Source organism: Salmo trutta, chromosome 4, assembly GCF_901001165.1.
Source record: "Salmo trutta chromosome 4, fSalTru1.1, whole genome shotgun sequence".
Lineage (NCBI taxonomy): Eukaryota > Metazoa > Chordata > Actinopteri > Salmoniformes > Salmonidae > Salmo > Salmo trutta.
In genome coordinates this window covers 8,582,338-8,603,904 of record NC_042960.1, presented here as the reverse complement: position 1 = coordinate 8,603,904, position 21,567 = coordinate 8,582,338, and the positions used below count along the sequence as shown (strand labels likewise).

General features: G+C 42.7%; 1 protein-coding gene across 1 annotated transcript in view; it reads right to left on the bottom strand.

The window, feature by feature from the left end:
* The window catches only part of LOC115191586 (serine/threonine-protein kinase DCLK2), a 59,526-nt gene extending 47,941 nt beyond the window's left edge, over positions 1–11,585 (bottom strand). Inside the window, exons 1-2 of the mRNA XM_029749374.1 lie at positions 10,507–11,585; positions 737–1,092 (exon numbers count right to left, since the gene is read on the bottom strand). Of these exons, the coding sequence (XP_029605234.1) occupies positions 737–1,092; positions 10,507–10,909 (759 nt within the window). The 5' untranslated portion in view covers positions 10,910–11,585. The remainder of the gene's footprint in view (positions 1–736; positions 1,093–10,506) is intronic.
* Positions 11,586–21,567: the final 9,982 nt, after the last annotated feature.

Here is a 21,567-nt window from a genome sequence, read left to right as displayed (position 1 = left end):
GAGGCAGCAAACTTTGTGAAAATTAATATTTGTGTCATTCTCAAAACTTTTGGCCACAACTGTAGGGTGCTAAATATGGAACAGGGTGCCATTTGTGACACACTGCAGATGTCTAGATGGAAATACTAAATAGGACCATACAATGCTGTCAAAAAGTATTTGCCTCCTTTCTCATTTCCTCTACTTTTGCATATTGTTGATACTGAATATTATCAGATCTTCAACAAAAACCTAAAATTAGATTAAGGGAACCTGAGTGAACAAATAAAACAACAATTACATACTTATTTCATTTATTTCATAAACAAAAGTTATGCAACACCCAATGCCCCTGTGTGAAAAAGTAATTTCCCCCTAATAACCGGTTGTGCCACCTTTAGCTGCAATGACTCCAACCAAATGTTTCCTATAGTTGTTGATCAGTCTCATGTCGTGTGGAGGTATTTTGGCCCACTCTTCCATGCAGAACTGCTTTAACTCAGCGACATTTACACCAAATCTAAACTAAGCTGGGGGGAAATGCAAAGCAAAAGTTCTTGATAACTAACACACTGGTTAATCCTGGGCTGCTCGTTTCAAGTCCTGCCACAACATCTCAATTGGGATTAGGTCTGGCCATTCCAAAACATCATATGAAAAATGGCTAAATAACCATCTACCTCAGGATTGGAGTTGAGACCCTTGTGCTATAGGAAGTAACCATGTTGTTGCATTTACAGAATTACTACCATCTTACCTGTTTTCCCTCCAGTGTGTAGAGCCGTTTGACCGCCCCGGAGTCCAACTTGATGGCGTCCGTGATGTCGGTCAGCACCTGTTCGAAGGAGTGGGCCGTCTTCTTATTCAGCAGGATCCTCACAGCCTTCCTGGGCTTGACCCCGCTGCGGATGACCGTCACCAGCTTTGGCTTGATGAAGTCTCTGGTGCCGAGGCTGGCCTCGCTACGCTGCAGCTCGCCCTTTACCAGGGTGCTGAGGGAGGACAGGGAGCGGGACTGGCCGGCCTTGATGCCCACTGACCAGTTAGGGTTAACGTTCTTGGTGTAGTCCACTCGGCGGTAGGGCTCGTTGGAGGCACACACGTAGCTCTCACCTAAAGGGAGGAAGAGGGGAGAGCTAGTTAGAATTTAAGCGTCTTTAAAAAAACATATTTCATAAAAACCGTTGAATCAACAGTTTATAAAAACTGATATCAAAACCATCAACTGCTTATCAAATGTAGGGCAATTTAGTTATTGAAGCTACAGTAATCAACTCCATCGCATTTTCCAGCTCTGAATGCTGCTTTACAACTGTCAATGGATAACCATTAATTCTAAATGAATAAAGGAGTGTTAATTAGCCACATGAGGAAAGTAACTCTAGTCGGCTTGACTGTGGATGACAAGGAGTTAAGGATCCCCAGTGGAAACAAAAGCCACATTGAGACGGAGGCCAGCCAGTCAGCGTAACTCAGCCTTCTCTGTGAGCTCTCTCGGCCTGCCGCATTGGACGCTCTCCAAAGCTAAGTATTTTCCTTTTCCTTGCCCGCATTCCATTGGAGCAGTTAGCAAATGTGTTTGTGTGAGCATTTCCCCTCAAGCCAAGACCAGATGAATTTGACGACTCGAAAGGCTGATAAATGGAACCACAATAAGGGAAAGAGGAGGATGTGAGACTGGGTGATTGTGTTTGAAGGCGGTTTGTTGGAGGACAACACATGCAGGATTTTTATTTTCACATTCTGGGCATGGCTAACCTCTAGTCTTTTCATCATGTATTTTACTGTTTGTCACAACACTAATAAAACCACAGAATGGCACACTGTAGCAGCATGTAATATGCTACGCATGCAACTAAGTGAACCCATATTGCTGCCTTTGATGTCCTTGCTCTGTCACGACATAGCGCTATACTTGCGTATCTGGCCTTTTACCAGTTTAAGCTCAAGGCACCGATCAATGACAACATGACTGAACTACGAAAGGTGAGAAAACGTTATATGTAAGAGATAGAGATGTTCAAAGAGAGGTGATGCTAAATCATACTAAATGAACTAAGAAAGGCGAGAGAACATTGCTATTGTGTGTACAAGAGGGAGAGAGGGGAATCTGAAGGACCTGAAGGGGAACGAACAATGAATGAACAGAATCTATCCATCTAGAATCGTATAGAAAGCTTACAGAAGCTAAGGTACATTTGAGTTTTTTTCCTAATGCAGTCAACCTTGCTCTTATTATTTGATAACCAAAACATCCTATTCTCAGCAGTCAGTCATCCAGGAACAGGAAGACAACAGTGAATGAGTCACCTAACGACAGTGGAGACAGAAGAACAGCTTGCATAAATAAAGGTGTCATCCGTCAGGGAAAGGAGTCATTTGCGAGAGTGGTGTGAAGACGATGTCTAACCCTCCAGAATAGCTCAATACCCAGCATTACCCACGACTGAAAAAGATGAAGATCCTTTGGTCATAAGACCACCAACACCACGCTGAGATCAACCTAAACCAGGACCATCGACCTGAGGTTCATATCAATCTGTCTTCTCAACTACAACTCTACCTTTTCATGTTGGACATTTCAGTATTCTCATGGTTCCTCTCATTTGCTTTAAGACAAAGAAAAAGGGATGGAAAGGAGGAGGAAGAGGACAGAAGGAAGGAGACTTGCGAGACGGCGAGTCCCACGACACCTGGATTTATTCATCTACCAATTAACCAAAGGCTAATTAACAACACTAGGCCACAGCTGGGGACCAGAACAGATGAAAATGGTGACACCAAATGAGACCCGGAGCCATCATCAATTCAGATCAGAACGCCTGGAGAAACAGAAGTGGCCTTCTGAAGGGGGCTCAGGGGTGACAGTCCCTAACACCCCTGGGGATGAGAGGGGGGTCTCAGGTGCGGCATCACCAGAGAGGTTAGCGGACCCTGGGTGGGTGATACCCTTCAGTGGCCCTACAGCGGGGACTCATGTGGACCACAGCTGAGATCACAGCCCCTTAAACAGCTCCCTAACCAAACATCAGCTGGTCACTATGGAGGAGAGGGGGCAGATCCATCAGTGTGTGCACTGATCCATCACTGAGCAAATACACACAGGCACCATCACTCTGTGGGGTAAGTGAGAGGTCATGGATTGAGAATGTGTTTGTCTGATGTAGTCCCTAACACGATGGTGTCATCTAAACAAGCAATGTTTTCCCATGAGTGAAGTCTGATGTTGAATCAATCAGCTTATTACATACATTGTAGAGGTCGACCGATTATGATTTTTCAACACCGGTACCGATTATTGGAAGGCCGATGCCGATTACTCTGCCGATTTTTTTATTTCTATTTGTAATAATGACAATTACAACAATACTGAATGAACACTTATTTTACCTTAATATATATCAATTTAGCCTCAAATAAATAATTAAACATGTTCAATTTGGTTTAAATAATGCAAAAACAAAGTGTTGGAGAAGAAAGTAAAAGTGCAATATGTGCCATGTAAAAAAGCTAACGTTTAAGTTCCTTGCTCAGAACATGAGAACATATGAAAGCTGGTGGTTCCTTTTAACATGAGTCTTCAATATTCCCAGGTAAGAAGTTTTAGGTTGTAGTTATTATAGGACTATTTCTCTCTATACGATTTGTATTTCATATACCTTTGACTATTGGATGTTCTTATAGGCACTTTAGTATTGCCAGTGTAACAGTATAGCTTCCGTCCCTCTCCTCGCTCCTACCTGGGCTCAAACCAGGAACACATCAACAACAGCCACCCTCGAAGCAGCGTTACCCATGCAGAGCAAGGGGTACAACTACTCCAAGTCTCAGAGCGAGTGACGTTTGAAACGCTATTAGCGCGCACCCGGGTAACTAGCTAGCGATTTCACATTGGTTACACCAGCATAATCTTGGGAGTTGATAGGCTTGAAGTCATAAACAGCGCAATGGTTGAAGAATTGCGAAGGGCTTCTGGCAAAACACACGAAAGTGCTGTTTGAATGAATGCTTACGAGTCTGCTGGTGCCTACCACCACTCAGTCAGACTGCTCTATCAAATATCAAATCATAGACTTAATTATCATATAATAAACACACAGAAATACGAGCCTTAGGTCATTAATATGGTCAAATCCGGAAACTATCATCTCGAAAACAAAACGTTTATTTTTTCAGTGAAATACGGAACCATTCCGTATTTTATCTAACGGTTGGCATCCCTAAGTCTAAATATTCCTGTTACATTGCACAACCTTCTATGTTATGTCATAATTACGTAAAATTCAGGCAAATTAGTTCGCAACAAGCCAGGCGGCCCAAACTGTTGCATATACCCTGACTCTGCGTGCAATGAATGCAAGAGAACTGACACAATTTCACCTGGTTAATATTGCCTGCTAACCTGGATTTCTTTTAGCTAAATGTGCAGGTTTAAAAATATTTTAAGAAAGGCATTGATGTTTATGGTTAGGTACAGTCGTGCAACGATTGTGCTTTTTTCGCAAATGCGCTTTTGTTAAATCATCCCCCGTTTGGCGAAGTTGGCTGTCTTTGTTAGGAAGAAATAGTATTCACACAGTTCGCAACGAGCCAGGCGGCCCAAACTACTGCATATACCCTGAATCTGTTGCAGAGGTGACACATTTTCCCTAGTTAAAAGAAATTCATGTTAGCAGGCAATATTAACTAAATATGCAGGTTTAAAAATATATACTTGTGTATTGATTTTAAGAAAGACATTGATGTTTATGGTTAGGTACACGTTGGAGCAATGACAGTCCTTTTTCGCGAATGTGCACCGCATTGATTATATGCGATTTATTTTAAACTGCAAAACCCTTACGCACCACTGCACTTTGTATACCAGGGTTGGCTGGCCTTCTCTAGTCACTCGTATGCTCAGTCACTGGTATACTTTTATTTACAAAGCCATTTTGGGTTTACTACCTTTTTATTTGGGCATTTTTATTGTTCAGAAATGTGGTCGGTACTCTCTTCATTCGCTGGACTTTATCCTGCTAACTGTTCCAAATGTCCAAACTGAATTTGGTAAAAGGGCTTTTATGTACTCTGCGCCATCGTCTTGGAACGCCTTACAAAATACTTTTAAACTGGAAGAACTTGTCCCGATTGGTATTTTTAAATCACTGATGAATGATCTTGAGACTGATTCCCTGACCTGTCAATGTTTTTAATTTGCTGTTTTTGATTTTGTTATACTCTTGTGAATTGTATGGTTTTTACTATATTACTTGTAGTTTTCATGTTGTTTGTTTGTAATTTTTGTAATGACTTGGTGCTGCCTATCTTGGCCAGGACGCTCTTGAAAAAGAGATTTTAAATCTCAATGAGCCCTTCCTGGTTAAATAAAGGTTAAATAAAATAAATAAATAAAAATGCAACGCAGGACAGGCTAGATAAACTAGTAATATCATCAACCATGTGTAGTTAACTAGTGATTATGATTGATTGATTGATTGTTTTTTTATAAGGTAAGTTTAATGCTAGCTAGCAACTTACCTTGGCTTCTTACTGCATTCGCGTAACAGGCAGGCTCCTCGTGGAGTGCAATGTAAAGCAGGTGGTTAGAGCGTTGGACTAGTTAACCGTAAGGTTGCAAGATTGAATCCCCAAGCTGACAAGGTAAAAATCTGTTGTTCTGCCCCTGAACAAGGCAGTTAACCCACCGTTCCTAGGCCGTCATTGAAAATAAGAATGTGTTCTTAACTGACTTGCCTAGTTAAAAAATATTATAACAAAATTAAAAGTTTTTAAAAAAATGTAAAATAAAAAAATTGAAAAAAAATATATATATAAAAAATATATATATATAAAAAATAAATTAAAAATTAGGCAAATCGGTGGCCAAAAATACCGATTACCGATTGTTATGAAAACTCGAAATCGGCCCCAATTAATCGGCCATTCCGATTAATCGGTCGACCTCTAATACATTGGATCTTATCAAAGGATCGACACGGGGTCAGGTGCATCATAATTCACCAGTGGGTTGAAGATATCCCTCTAGTGAAGATATCCCTCTAGTGAAGATATCCCTCTAGTGAAGATATCCCTCTAGTGAAGATATCCCTCTAGTGAAGATATCCCTCTAGTGGTGTGAGGGCTGTGCTTTGGCAAAGTGTGTGGGGTTATCCTGCCTGGTTGGCCCTGTCGGGGGGGGTATCGTCAGACGGGGCCACAGTGTCTGCCGACCTCTCCTGTCTCAGCCTCCAGTATTTATGCTGCAATAGTTTGTGACAGGGGGGCTAGGGTCAGTCTGTTATATCTGGAGTATTTATCCTGTCTTATCCAGTGTGAATTTAAGTTATCCCTCTCACTCTGAATGATCGGCTGTGAAAAGTTAACTGACATTTACTCCTGAGGTGCTGACCTGTTGCACCCTCTACAACCACTGTGAATATTATTATTTGACCCTGCTGGTCATCTATGAACGTTTGAACATCTTGGCCATGTACTGTTATAATCTCCACCCGGCACAGCCAGAAGAGGACTGTTCACCCCTCAGAGCCTGGTTCCTCTCTAGGCTTCTTCCTAGGTTCCTGCCTTTCTAGGGAGTTTTTCCTAGCCACCGTGCTTCTACATCTGCATTACTTGTGGTTTGGGGTGTTAGGCTGGGTTTGTGACATCGGCTGATGTAAAAAGGGCTTTATAATTACATTTGATTGAAAGTCCTCCTCAAATGGCACACAATCAGTGTAGCATAAGACCACTATCGAGGTTTGGCTTGGTTTGGATCTAATCCAATGTCTCACTGTCATTTCAATAAGCACACTACAGCAGAGACTGTGTGGTGGATGTCATAGGGTAATCCCATCCATCCAGCCATCGTCCAGGGATCACATATGAATGAATGGGGCTTGACTACAGGCCAGGCTGGGCCAGTAGTCCTCAATCAATGGGGCTAGGAGCGCACACACACACACACACACACACACACACACACACACACACACACACACACACAAATCCATTTGATGGCTGAGTACACAAAGACAAGACTCTGGTGTTCGGCCTCCAGCATCTCCAGTCAAAAGGCCTCGTTCACAGCCAGGCCAAGACGCTCCTCTGACGGATTGACTGCATTCCTCCTGTCTCTGTGACCTGACCCCTGACAACAGCCGTGCCCTATTTCTCCACATCACAGCTGGAGGACAAGGGGACAGCCACTGAGGGTACAGCCGTAACCCACTGACAAAACAAGTTACTGAGGAGGCTACGATAATTAGGACTTATCATCCCGACCAATGGCGTCTCTACAGTAAAGAGGGGACTTCTTGAGTGGAACCCAACCCGTGTACTGTTCATGGAACGACTTTGGAGTCCAGTCATTGTTTTACAGTAGAAAGAATGGCATGGTTAGAGGTTCCAAAATAAACTTGGCACCATATCAAATGTCCAATAGGATTGGCTTAAGAGCTCAAACTCTACTCCTATAATAAGCCTTTGGTAGAGTAATTGAAAAGGTAAAACCTAGACAGAACTCTTCATTAGCCACAGTACCTACAGTATGACCTCACAGGCCACTATATCTACTGCAGTATAAACCCAAATACCCTCAAGATGAGAATAACAACAACTTTTTACAGCCATAGAAAGTGAGTTGGCCCACTTTTCTTTCAAATCAGAGCAGAGAAAGTGTGATGCCTGCCTGGAGGATTCCAGCTTCCTCTCTGACCGGTTACTTGGCAGTAAACAGGCATTACATCCAGAGGTGAGGCGGAAGTAGTAGGTCTGGCTATGTGTTGGTGCCAGTCCATCTTCTACCACACTCACTGTCCCACGGCATCACCCATTTTCCTTCCTGCCAGCCCAACCAGAAGTGATGCAATGTACGGGATTGGGCGCCGACCTAAATCTACCACCCCCTCCTCTCTGGGGACATGGGCGGAGGAACGAGTGCAGCGGCTTATATTTGGAAGGAGGAAGGAAGGATGTCAGCTGAGAATAAACAGGGGGATGAGAGAGGAGAGAGGGGATCAGGCGAAAAGGACAACGGTGAAGTAAAGACAAATCACAGCCTATAGCTGGAGGTGCTGACAAACGGGAGTCAGGAGATAAGCTACAGTATACAAATGAAAAGACAAGTCCCACACTCATCTCTCTTTGCTGTGGATTGATTTGAATATGACAGCGCTACCATGGTGCGATAACCGTAACCTTTCACGCTAAGACAGGATCGTAGCGAGGTCACAGGTCAGACAGCAGAACTCAACACGAAGATTAACGTATTACCCAGACACCGGCCACTGTCACTGCTGCAGCCTGCGACACAGAGAGGAGAGAGTGGCTCACGCACAGACAGAACCACTGTGGAGCAGTGGAGGCTGGTGGAAGGAGCTATAGGAGGACGGGTTCATTGGAATGGCTGGAATGGAATCAATGGCACGGAGTCAAACATGTGGTTTCCATACGTTTGATATCGTTCCTTTGATTCCAGTCCAGCCATTAAAATGAGCCTGTCCTCCTATAGCTCCTCCCACCAGCCCCCATTGCTGTGTAGGTCTATATGTAGCAAATCTACCGAGTAGGGAGAGAGATCTACTGTAAAGTAAAGAAGGTCATGTTGAAATTTCTCAACCTTTGCATACTTTTCTGGAATAATACTCACACACTTCAAACTTACTGAATTAATTTGCCTTTAGTTGTGTAGGGTCTAGTCGGGACAGTATACATGATTGTTTATTAAGCATTCCTGTGAAATGACTGAGCTAATAAGTCATGTTGTAATATAACAATGGTAGGACCTGACCATGTTCAGTTCATTGAAGGTAGTTGTACATATCTTATTTGGACTATTAGTACAGTTATAATAACAGCTTCCTCTACACGTCAATGTTGACCTTTTCCATTCTCCTCCCTCATTATGTTCGAAGTGAACAGATCATCGGCAGAGGTGTGAAGGGGGTGCAGAGGGGGACACTTCTATGTTTTATGCCCAGAGGGTGAAAAATCACTCTAAGGACTTTTCTAACAGCCAATGAAGCACAGAACACTGGCCAGAGCACACACACTGCTCTAAGATCAATGGAGGAGCGATGTACATTCATGAAAACTGTGCTGCCTACTACTACAGCGGGTCTGTCATCCATGTTGCTCTCACACACACACACACACACACACACACACACACACACACACACACACACACACAATGATGGCTGCACACTACTACTGGGTCATGTGTGTGTCACAACTGCTTAACCAAAAAGGAAGTCCTGCTGAGACTAATGACCTCAAGATTCTCAACCAAATGTAATTTACATTTTAGTCATTTAGCAGACACTCTTATCCAGAGCGACTTACAGTAATGGGTGCATACATTTTCCATACTGGTGCCCCATGGGAATCTAACGCACAACCCTGGTGCTTGCTCCATGCTCTACCGAGCCACACGCGACATCATCTATCCTATCCTAGAGTTTGAGAGGCATGTCCATGACTCACTACATGGGTTACAATTGCATTACAGTAGTAAACCTGTTTACTGTATTTACATATGTCTTTACTGTAAAATGCCTAAGAGAGGACAATCTCTACATGGCATATGCTCTATAGGCCTGAATCCTACTAAGGAGGCTATAATGTAGTATAATTAAAATCACTTTATTGGCCAATTGCACACAAGGTCCAGCCGAAATTTGACTTCCGCTTTTAACCCACACATACAGGTTTTGGAGAGATGCCCAGGTGGTAGCCCCTCCGCACCCAGGGAGTTGTTGTTGAGGGGGTTAAGTGCCTTGCTCAAGGGCACCACGGCAGGCAATTGCATCTAGGATTTGATATCAGCAACCCTCCAGTTGCCAGCTCACTTCCTAACAGATTTTTCCCATCAGACCCAGGATCTGAACCGGCAACCCTCTGGTTGCTGGCTGGCCTCTCTAACAGCTAGGCTACCTGCTGCCCAATGAGGCTATAATGTAGTATAATGAGGCTATAATGTAGTATAATGAGGCTATTAATAATTGCTTCATTATATTGCATAATAGCCTCATTATACCACATGATAGCCTCATTGTACAGCATTATAGACTTATTATACTACATTATAGCCTTATTATACTACTATATCATATAATATCATAGCTTCATTATAGCCTTATTATACTACTATATCATATAATGTAATACAATAGGCTATAATGTAGTATAATGCAGCTAGTATGTAGTATAATAGGCTATAACGTAGTATAATAAGCCTATAATGCAGTATTAGCTAGTCTTCCTCACAAGGGGAAAGCTGATAGCAGAATACACCTGCATATGTATGAACAAGGAGTCAATGTAAAACAGCTGGTGGAACTCTGATGACAAGCAGGACATGAAATGGTTTATAAGACTGTATGATGAGAGATACGAGTCTGTCTGGTGAAATCTAATAATGAGTACTTTGGATCAATCAGCTCATTCATCAATATGCGCGAGTATTGATCTCTACATGATTTATTATGTCATTTGTAGGACTGGGCTGTGTGTGAGTAGGGGGCCGGGGTGACTGCTTGTCCTTACCCTCCACTAACTCGTCCAGGCTGCTGATCTTCTTGCTGCCGTCCACCGTGTAGATGCTCCGCACACCTTGAGGCAGGTTGACGTTGTCCGAGAGAGACCGGGTAAGCTCCATAAGCAGGGCGTCTAAGGACCTAAAACGGTCGTTGGACACGGCATACACCAAACCCTTGAAGTATTTGTCCCCATTTCGGTAGAACCGCACTTTTTTGGCTTTCTTCTCGGAGGTGAGCGACTGGAGCGTGCGTGTTCGGTAAAAGCTACAGTGCGCGCTGTGCGCCGGGCTGGGCACGAGACCGTTGCCTCTGGAGCCTGACTGGGATCCCGAGCCGTTAGCCCGTGATGAACGGTGCGTTTTGTCCCGTTCCTCAAAGTGTTCCCATTCAATACTTCTGCTGAGCGACATGTTCGATCTGTTAATGTTTTGATCTATCCACAGGAGAAAACAATAGCAGATGGCTCCTCCAGGCAAGCCCTATTGTCCAACGCGTTACCAAAGACAGCTGTCAAACAACGCTTTGGCAATCACTGATACAGTAATCGAGAGTACAGTGTACTTGTAGGCTAGTTCCTCCTTGCGCCGTCAAGATACAATGTTGTAATTTTCCGGGGATACAGTCCGATGTTAATATAACTAGGGGTACAGTAGCCTGAGTTACGGTTACAATCTTACCTTGTCAATAAGGCTGCACAATAAACTCTCGGTTATTGAAATACCAAAGGCTAAACGAAAAGGATTGCTCCAAAACTCAATGTCCACAAAAATTCACCGGCAAATTTAAATTAATACCAGGTGCAGAGAGCCCAGACTTGATTGACAGTCGACTGATGCAACCGCTAGTTTACCAATGAACGGAGCCGCACAGGAAAACACTCGATTCCAAGCTATAAGAATGTATCCGGTAGAAAACACAAAATGGAAAAACGAATTCCATTTAGCACAATTACATTGCATGTAAAGCCGGTGTCCAAAATCCACAGAATCTAACAAAGCCGCATGCTTGCTACAGAAACCGCAAGCATCCTCCTCTTCTCACATCCTTTCTCTAACGGACGAACCGTTCAACACTAACACTGTGTCACGAGAGGCCATCCCAGTCCTGTCATCCAATTCAACGAGGGTGGGAATGCTGCTTCCCCTCAGGGTCCTAACGGTAGTCGAGGTTCAATTGTTCAGCAAGTGGTGTATTTTCTGAAAGATGCAATTTGGCCCCCAAATTTGAATGTATTTGTTATGTCATTATTTCTGATGTGCCATTTAGGTATTTACTAGGCAATACCATTCCCTCGAAAAGCTAAAGGAAAAATTATAACCACAAATAGGTGCTAATGGCCAAATCCAGCCACTCTTGTGGGATTGAAAGTTAAGAAGCAGTGAGAGTGAGACACCCTGATTAAGTATTTTTTAGCATAGTATTTTATTAGGATCCCCATTAGCTGTTGCTGAAGCAGCAGCCACTCATCCTGGGATCCACACAAAACATGAAACAATACAGAACATTAATAGACAAGAACAGCTCAAGGACTGAACTACACAAATAAGTGTAAACCGATGCCCCTACTTGCCGTATTTTAATGATGTCTTAGCCCACACATTAGAGGCTTATTAACTTTCAAACCCACAAGAGTGCTTGGATTTTGATATGTCATTTAGCACCTAATTTGTAGTTATAAATCTTCCTTCAGCTTTTCAATTACTATTCCCCCCCAAGAGCACCTGTGGTTGTTTTGGAATACCTGAAGCACTCCTCCTACTTATTTTCCCTCAAGAATACTATTCCCTCATTGACATAAGTCCGTGCTCTTTAAAGGTTATAGACTCAAGCAATACATTGGACATAACCCATCTCATCTACACTGTGTGTGTCCACTGTCCAGTCACCAGAGTGCTACCAAGGTCATAGGCTTACAGTGGCCAGTGGATTACACAGCGAGAGTGATGACACTTTCTCTCTGCCAGTCTAGCGGGTGCCTACCTACCTGCGTCATCATCACCTGGCACAGCACCACAGGAAGGGCTCAGACCGAGGTCCCATGGTGCCACGGCATCCAATCCTTGAACCAGGAAGTATCCAGGCCGTTAATAACATCAATAGAGAAACATGATTAATATTGAATAATATTGCTCATTATGAAAATAATACTATAATACCTAAAGCGACTTACAGTCATGCGTGCATACATTTTTACTTATGGGTGGTCCTGAGAATCAAACCCACAATCCTAGCTTGCAAGCGCCATGCTCTACCAACTGACCCATCCAGGACCTTTGAATCTAGTGCCAAAGCAAACAACAGGAGCAACTGAGGACATTGATCAGGGTGTGACACACAGGGATCAGTCCCACTGTCCCTTCATATCCCCCATGTGACAATGCCTGGACGTATGGAGGTGAAGAACAAATCCCAACCAGTGTGGTGGACCTCAGTTTACCTTCTTCTTAAAGATTCATCAACCGAGACACATAAGGATCTCTCCAGAAAACAAGCATAGCAGCTGCATCAGAATGATGCATTGTTGGTAATTCCTCTTTATGAGATGAAAGGGGATGACAATGGGGATGAGGAAACAAGGCAGGAAACAAATAGGAAGTCACTAGTTCTCAGGAGAGAGGATATCCTGCACACAATGACAAAGCAGAAAATCCCCCTGAATAATACGATTGAGAATCCCTTGTTCAAAAATGAGTGCAAATGGAGGGATAACAATCAAGAAGATAGACAGCAGAATTCCCTGAAACGGTCTGTCTGTCTGGATATCGGCTAAATGTGTTATATAAAACAGTTTTCATTCTGTTTTAGGAGGATTTTGGGGATGGATATACTTAAAGACTTCCCCCCACAAAATCTCTAAGGACATTTTAATCAGCAATAGTGGAAGAAATGCATGCAGTAGAAATTAGGAAGGTGACATGACCTGGGGTGACTTGTTTCTGGTTGCTTGATAACTCATCAAAACAACTAGTTAGCAACTATTTTATAGAAGTATAAAACTCTTTATACATGTGATTCACAGTGTTGTACAGCAAATAACATCCTCCTTAATCATGCTTCTACAAGATCAATTCAGTTTTCAGACTGGAGCTCAAGTTGTCATGCAGTTATTAAGTTTGCATTTCATTAGTTTTTCTCAACCACAAGGAGGAGCAGATACAGGTGTAGGATCTTAATTTGAGCCAATTTACTACAGAAGGAAAATAATTCTGCAGCAACAGGAAATGTGAATTGTTATGTGGATTATAATTAATGAACATTTGTGTAGGGGTTGATACATTTTTCGTTAGGGCAAATCAAGTCTGACATTTTAAACCTTGAATACACTACATGTTTGCATTTCATGCTGTGCAGGAACAAAAGAGGGATCAAATTAAGATCCTACATCTGTAGAAGGCATCTGGAGATTACAATTCAATTTCTTTCTAAACTGACAGACTGGTGATGGATGTGTGTATGCGTGTAAGTGTGAACGCACGCATGTGTGTGTGTGCAGGTTTGTGTGCACAAGCACATATGTTAATTTGGATCCAGACATCAGGTGCTACAGCACAGTGTGATTTAAAATGGGGTGGGAGTGGTTGTAGGTCAGAGGTCAAGGGAGTGAGGAAAGGGGAGGAGTTGACCAGCTCATGTGACTGAAGAGGGCCGTCACTAGTTAACACAGCCACATAAAACACACCCATTTCCACAATTTATCTTCTTAAAATCTGATCTAAACCTAACTCTAACCTTAACCACACTGATAACCTTAAGCCTAACCCTAAACTTAAATTAAGACCAAAAATCACCTCTTTCTTTAAATGAATTTTTACGAGATAGCCAATTTTGACTTTTTGGCTGTGGTAACTAGTGACAACCGGAGTCTCCTTGAACCATTTTATGAACCCTATGTGCATTACATTCATGGCTTCAGTAAACAATGTAATTGCAGGTCTATGTAACAAGCAGGAATTTTGACGGTTGGTATAATATAATCAAAGTAAGCCTACAATACATGCATGGATGACCCTAATGAATGACTGAGACAACATTATACCAAAGTAACTAACCATCATCCTGTTTAAAATTATCATAGAAGAGCAAGCAATTTTGAGGACAGTTCCACCACCTGCAAAATCCCAATTTATATAATTGAATTAGGTATTTACATTTGACTAGCTCCCAGATAGTCCATCCATGTTGTTCTCTCTTCAAAGCCCTGTGGTTACAGAGCTGCTCTGTGTCCCTCTCACCCTACACACTTCTGAGTAAAACCATGCATCAGGCCTGCAGCTGGAGAGCTGGAGGTCATGTGGTCCATGGCCACACAATTTAATCCTCTGAAGGGTATTCTCCACAGCATGTGTGCAACTGGCATGCATAGGGTTCCATATTGGGTCAATTATGTTTACATCTGAATCAGAAGCAGGGTTGAGGAGTAACGGATTACTGTAATCCGTTACATTACCAGCAAATAATATTGTAATCAGATTACAGATACTTTTGAAAAACTAGAGTATTATTTCGAGCATTACTTTTAAATTCAGAATGCATGTTTGCAGACAAAAATCTTTGACACTTCTCTGTTTTCTCAATGACATTAAATGAACATTGAAAAAAGACGCAAATTTAAGTTTGTTCCACATGAGCGTGTCTGACCACAAGTCAGAGACCGCTATGATGACACACCAAATGTGTTTGATGGATCGCGGGAAAAGAGCAGAAATAGGCTTTTGTAGGCTACAGTCCAAATGATGTCTTCCAATGGTGCGACTACAGTCGGCATCCAAAGATGATCCAATTTGAATAAACGTTTGGAGGTAAGGATGAGCGCAGTGGTGTAACCTACGGCGATACGGATATCACTTATTATTGATAGCGACATGGCACATTGATGCTAATCACACTGCTGCTCTCTCATTTAGCTATTAGCGCTTTAAAGATTGTGGTTGTTGTGGATGGCTGTTCACAAATCTAAATGTGTATTTGAACCGAATAATGGTTGAATTCAAGAAGTTTAAGCTGCCTATCAATCATTGTTATGAAACCAGTGGACGGACAGCAAGTGAAAAATATCCTCTTTCAATAGCAGGGTTTATATTGCTCAATCTAATTCATGCTGATAAAATAAATAATATATAGGCCTAATGGACACATGCTCAAACTCGCACACTTTTGATAGACTTAAAGGGGAAATCTGTAGTGGCTACATCCATTTTTGGATTTATAAATGATATATATTAATGTAAAGATAGAATTGAATATTATATGTAGTAGAAAGTGATGGTTTAGAAGAAGCCTACACAACCAACCCATAAAGTAAAATTTAACATCCATATATGACCAGCTATGTAAACTTCAACATTGATTTATTCGGCAATAGATGTAGTTCAATTGGTAACATACATTTTTGTCTTCTTCTAATGCCTCTTAAAGGGAAAGTAATCTTAAAGTAACTGAATGTTATCAGATTACGTTACCGAGTTTGGGTAATCCAAAAGTTATGTTACTGACTACAATTTTGGACAGGTAACTAGTAACTGTAACGTATTACATTTAGAAAGTAACCTACCCAACCCTGATCAGAAGTTAATGTTGTTGGCCATGTGGTGATGGGACACACATGCATCTTAGTGACTACTGTTGGTTTAGCAAGAGCAGCTCTGCCACATTAATTATAGGGTTTAATGGTGCCTGTTAGTGGTCAGATTGAGATATTGCATGTGTTGTTGTTGCTGGATTGACTTCACTTGAAGTTGTTTGACACAATGTTGCATTATAAACTTTTATAACATTTATTTCTGGATGATGATCTGAATTTAACAATGAATGTATACACTAATGCAGGTATACTGAACATAGTTTTTTATTTTTTTTTAAATTGGTTACTTATCCAAAAAGATCAAAACGTCTTACGCTATCCTATAAAAAGAATATTAATTAATACAATGTCAGTGGTACTAGGAGGATAAACTAGGTCAGAGCTCTCCAACCCTGTTCCTGGAGAGCTACCCTCCTGTAGGTTTACACTCCAACCCTGTTCCTGGAGAGATATCCTCCTGTAGGTTTACACTCCAACCCTGTTCCTGGAGAGATACCCTCCTGTAGGTTTACACTCCAACCCTGTTCCTGGAGAGCTACCCTCCTGTAGGTTTACACTCCAACCCTGTTCCTGGAGAGCTACCCTCCTGTAGGTTTACACTCAAACCCTGTTCCTGGAGAGCTACCCTCCTGTAGGTTTACACTCCAACCCTGTTACTGGAGAGCTACCCTCCTGTAGGTTTTCACTCCAACCCTATTCCTGGAGAGCTACCCTCCTGTAGGTTTTCACTCCAACCCTGTTCCCGGAGAGCTACCCTCCTGTAGGTTTTCACTCCAACCCTGTTCCTGGAGAGCAACCCTCCTGTAGGTTTTCACTCCAACCCTGTTCCTGGAGAGCCACCCTCCTGTAGGTTTTCACTCCAACCCTGTTCCTGGAGAGCTACCCTCCTGTAGGTTTTCACTCCAACCCTGTTCCTGGAGAGTTACAGTCCAATAGGTTTTCAATCCAACCCTGTTCCTGGAGAGCTACCGTCCTGTAGGTTTTCAATCCAACCCTGTTCCTGGAGAGCTACCCTCCTGTGGGTTTTCAATCCAACCCTGTTCCTGGAGAGCTACCCTCCTGTAGGTTTTCAATCCAAACCTGTTCCTGGAGAGCTACCCTCCTGTAGGTTTTCACTCCAACCCTGTTCCTGGAGAGCTACCGTCCTGTAGGTTTTCAATCCAACCCTGTTCCTGGAGAGCTACCCTCCTGTAGGTTTACAATCCAACCCGAGTTGCAGTGATGTATAGTACTTAAGTAAAAATACTTTAAAGTACTACTTAAGTAATATTTGGGGTATCTGTACTTGTCTTTACTATTGATATTTTGACAACTTTTATTTCACTACATTCCTAAAGAAAATAATTTACTTTTTACTCCATACATTTTCCCTGACACACAAAAGTACTCGTTACATTTTTAATGCTTAGCAGGACAGGAAAATGGTCCAATTCACGCACCTGTCAAGAGAACATCCCTGGTCATCCCTACTGCCTCTGATCTGGCCAACTCACTAAACACAAATGCTTTGTTTGTAAATGATGTCTGAGTGTTGGAGTATGACTCTGGCTATCGGTAAATAAATAAAAAACAAGTAATTGGTGCTTAATATAAGGAATTTGAAATTGCATTTGGGTACTTTTTCCACCATTGCCCAGTTGTAACTAACCTGATTCAGCTTATCAACCAGCTAATTATTAGAATCAGGAGCGCTAGATTAAGGTTGGAGCAAAAACCTACAGGACGGTAGCTCTCCAGGAACAGGTTTGAAGAGCCCTGATCTAGGTCCTTATGGGCCTAATTCTGTATGATTCCCCAGCACGTTATTTCCCCTCGCCCTCCCTGTATTACCCAAAATACAATCACACTTCATGGTATACCACCTACATCATCAAAACCTTGTGTAGTATGTCTCCACACAATGTAGGCCAGTGGCTTGGTAAGAAAGTCGAAATCACTCTCTCTCTCTAACACAAGCACACCCTCTTGATTTCTCTTTCTCGCTCTCTCCTTTCACTATCTAAGCTAATTGAATTATAGCAGGTCTCCTCAGGTTCGGGCATCTGTGGGGGGACCGAGTTTCCCATGACCCACTTCTCTCACATTCCATTAGAGGCAGGAGGGTTGGCATTGCCGCGAGGTCAGCCGGTGTATTCTGGTTCCTCAGCAGTTTGGAAAGAGAGAGACATTCCTGAGACTTCTTAGGCTGACAACAGACAAGAGAGAGAATCTGGCATGGGATTTAGAAAGGTAACACTGCAACCAGACAGTGTGGGTGGGCAAAATAAATGGTATCATTACAATAGTATACAGTAGTATAATATTTGGTTTTCTGTTGATGTCTGAGATTACGAAAATAAACATAGAGACCATTTCCAACTTTGACCACAAGATGGAGCCCAATATCTTCTATATTCAATCTTCAAACCAAGCTGCAATGCATGTCCTTTTCATGTATGTCTGAGCTCCGAAACTCACAATCAGATTGTATGAAAGATCTCAATAAAACATCAGACACCTTATCTGAAACAGAGGAGGCAGAGTGTGTGATTACACATGGGATATGATGACATTAAAACAGACAGTGGGAGTGAATGAGCTGACCGGATAGAGGTGCTGATTCACCCCACACCATGTTATGTTTGATATTCACAGTGAAACCGTCCATGGATGCAACTGCTGCTGCAATGCTAAGATCTGGCAGTATATTCTAGTGAGCGGAGTCATCGTGATACGGACACTTAATATACACAGTAGATTACAGTCTAGACTCATTTACACGGTTTTTCCTGACCAGAGTTTTTTTTTCTTGTCAGGTGAAATGTGCAGGAAAAACTCGAGGCCATAGTTATTAAGGCCACGATTAACATTTTTTCCTGGTCAGATTGAGTGTTCAGGAAAACTCCTGGAAATGTGAAGTTGCGATAGAGGGGCAAAGAGGGAAGACCAGGGCCTAGAGACACTGTGTGGTTCTGTCCTCATTGCTCCCCCATAGAACCGCCACCTTGACATAAACCCATAACCCCATGCCACATGACAAACAGCCCCAGATCAATGCTAGAGTGTAGTCGTTGTAGCTGATGGATAGTTGCATGCATCTTATCCCCCTCGGTTAGCCCAGACCTCCAGTGATTTATCCAGGGAGAACTAGTGCCGTTATCCCAGGGATGAGACACTTTTGCCTGGGATGAGAGAGACGAGCCAGGACCCAGGCTGGGGCTTCGTTTGACAAGTGTCAGCCTTGATTAGTCTGTCGTGAATGAAATTATGCCAACCTCCCCCTCCGGTAACAAATATCCAGCTTGACAGATTCATGATGGCGCTAATGGACTCGTTTTTTCACCCGGCTGCATGCTAGGACTGGAGTATGTTATTTATCAAATGTTATTCATTTAGTGATATGGAAAGTCCTCCATGAGAGGAGAGTATCATGATGCGTTATCCATTGACATATTTCAAAGGTCAAATCAGGGGTGCTATATTTGTCCTCCACTGCATGTACAAGTGGGTAACCTGTACGTGTGTGAGGTGTGAAATGGAAAAGTGTTTTTGCATATCCCAACTCCACCTGAGAGCGGGGTCATGGCCAGGGAGCAGCCATTATTCACCGCGACCCTGGAGCAATTAGGGTTTAGTGCCTTGCTCGAGGGCAGATGGACAGATTTTTCACCTTGTCGGCTCAGTGATTTGAACTAGCAACATTTCGGTTACTGAACCAACAGGCTACATTTGTGGGGGTGGGCTGGGAATGGAAACAGGGATAGGTTGTGTGTGGGTTAAGCAAATATCCCTCCAGGTCAGAATTTTAGGGAGGGTTAGTTGCTCTAACACATGGCTGTAGACACCATACGAGTCAACAGCCATGTATCAGGGAAAGAGGGTTACCTGAACCTAGATCTGTGCCTGCTGGAAGGCAACTTCCTGCTTGAGCAGCTGATATAGAGCTAGAACACAGATAGATCTTCGCTGTGGAGCTACAGTCCAGAGCCAGACACATAGATGTTCAATAGATGGCACTGTTACCCAGGCTCATTGCTCTCCCTTCCTCCCTCTCTCTCTCTCTCTCTCTCTCTCTCCCTTCCTCCCTCTATCTTCCCCACCCTCGCTCCTTCCTTCCCTCCCTCCCTAAATCCTTTCTCCCTCCATCCCTCCCCAGACCTACTCCAATCTGGCTGAGGTGAGTTAGGTTCAGGCAAATGAAAACTTTTCCAACAACTCCGGTATGATTCTCCTCACACAACCCAAACAATCCATCGCTAGAAAGCTACCGGGGTTGCCGCTAGCAACGCACAACAATAATACATTTAGTAGGCCATATTTCTCAACAAATTAACACATTCCGAAATGATTGGCATGGGTTTTGAAATGCATTTTTAATTTCAAGACATTTCCTCGGTGAGAAAACGGAGCCGTTCCAAATTGGAGTAGGGCGCTAAAACGGGATTAGCGACATAGATCGTTCCACCCGGTGCCTGAGACAATAGTTGCTGTGGTTGCTAGGAAACCCGTCCCTACCGTCTTTACCAGGAGGCTTACCACCTAGCCAAGCTGTGTGCCCATGCTAGATAGATCATTCTTTCCTCATGATGGATAGAGGAGAAATGTAACCAGGCAACAGAACACAACCTCACAGCTGTTTTGGTTGCATATGAAATGGCACCCTATTCCCTATAAATGCACTACTTTTGACCCTCAGTCAAAAGGGTCAAAAGCAGTGCAATAGGGTGCTATTTCATAAGCAGACTTATACCTAAGAATAAACACCTTATCATGACAGGGAATATAACAAAGTGACAAAGACTTTTCAAACTGATCAAACATTCACATCATAATAATGCTCTGTCATTGGTAAGAGAGGGCGAAGGGAAAATCAAATCCTCCCTTGATATATGGGTGATAAATGCAGATATTGGTTTCATGTGTTTGAATATGTTGACTCTCTGAATGTTCAGATAAATGGTTTATTATGATAGCAATGATCAGGCTGTTTGAGTGTGTCTAAATGCTACCCGGGTCCATCTGAACGGTGTCATTTTGTCTTTTCATCCATGCTATCCATCTGTTGGGCATTTCCATCCCTCTATCCCTTCATCCCTTCACCCCTCCCTTGTTCGTCCCATGCTGGTCCAGGAATGTTGTATATTTTGCAGCTCTGGGTGCTTTTTGGAAAATATTCCTCTATCTAACAGTGATGTGGTTTAGTGTAATCTCTAACAGAGCATGACGCACTGTAGGGCCACTTCAAATATGATAACAACAATACCACTCTCAAAGGTTTGTTAAGACTTAACACAGAACTTGGACTTGGACCGCCTCAGGATGCAGTGGCATAACACAACATTTGACAGGCTATGAAGTTTGATCATCTTTCTCACGTTTTACTATGTTGTATGTCAATAAGCATAACACAAAACATGACATATGAAGTTTAACTCATGTTATCCGATGTTTTATGTCAATAACGTTTTTCCCCTCCCAGTCGTACAGTAGTTGGGTTGAAGTGAGGCA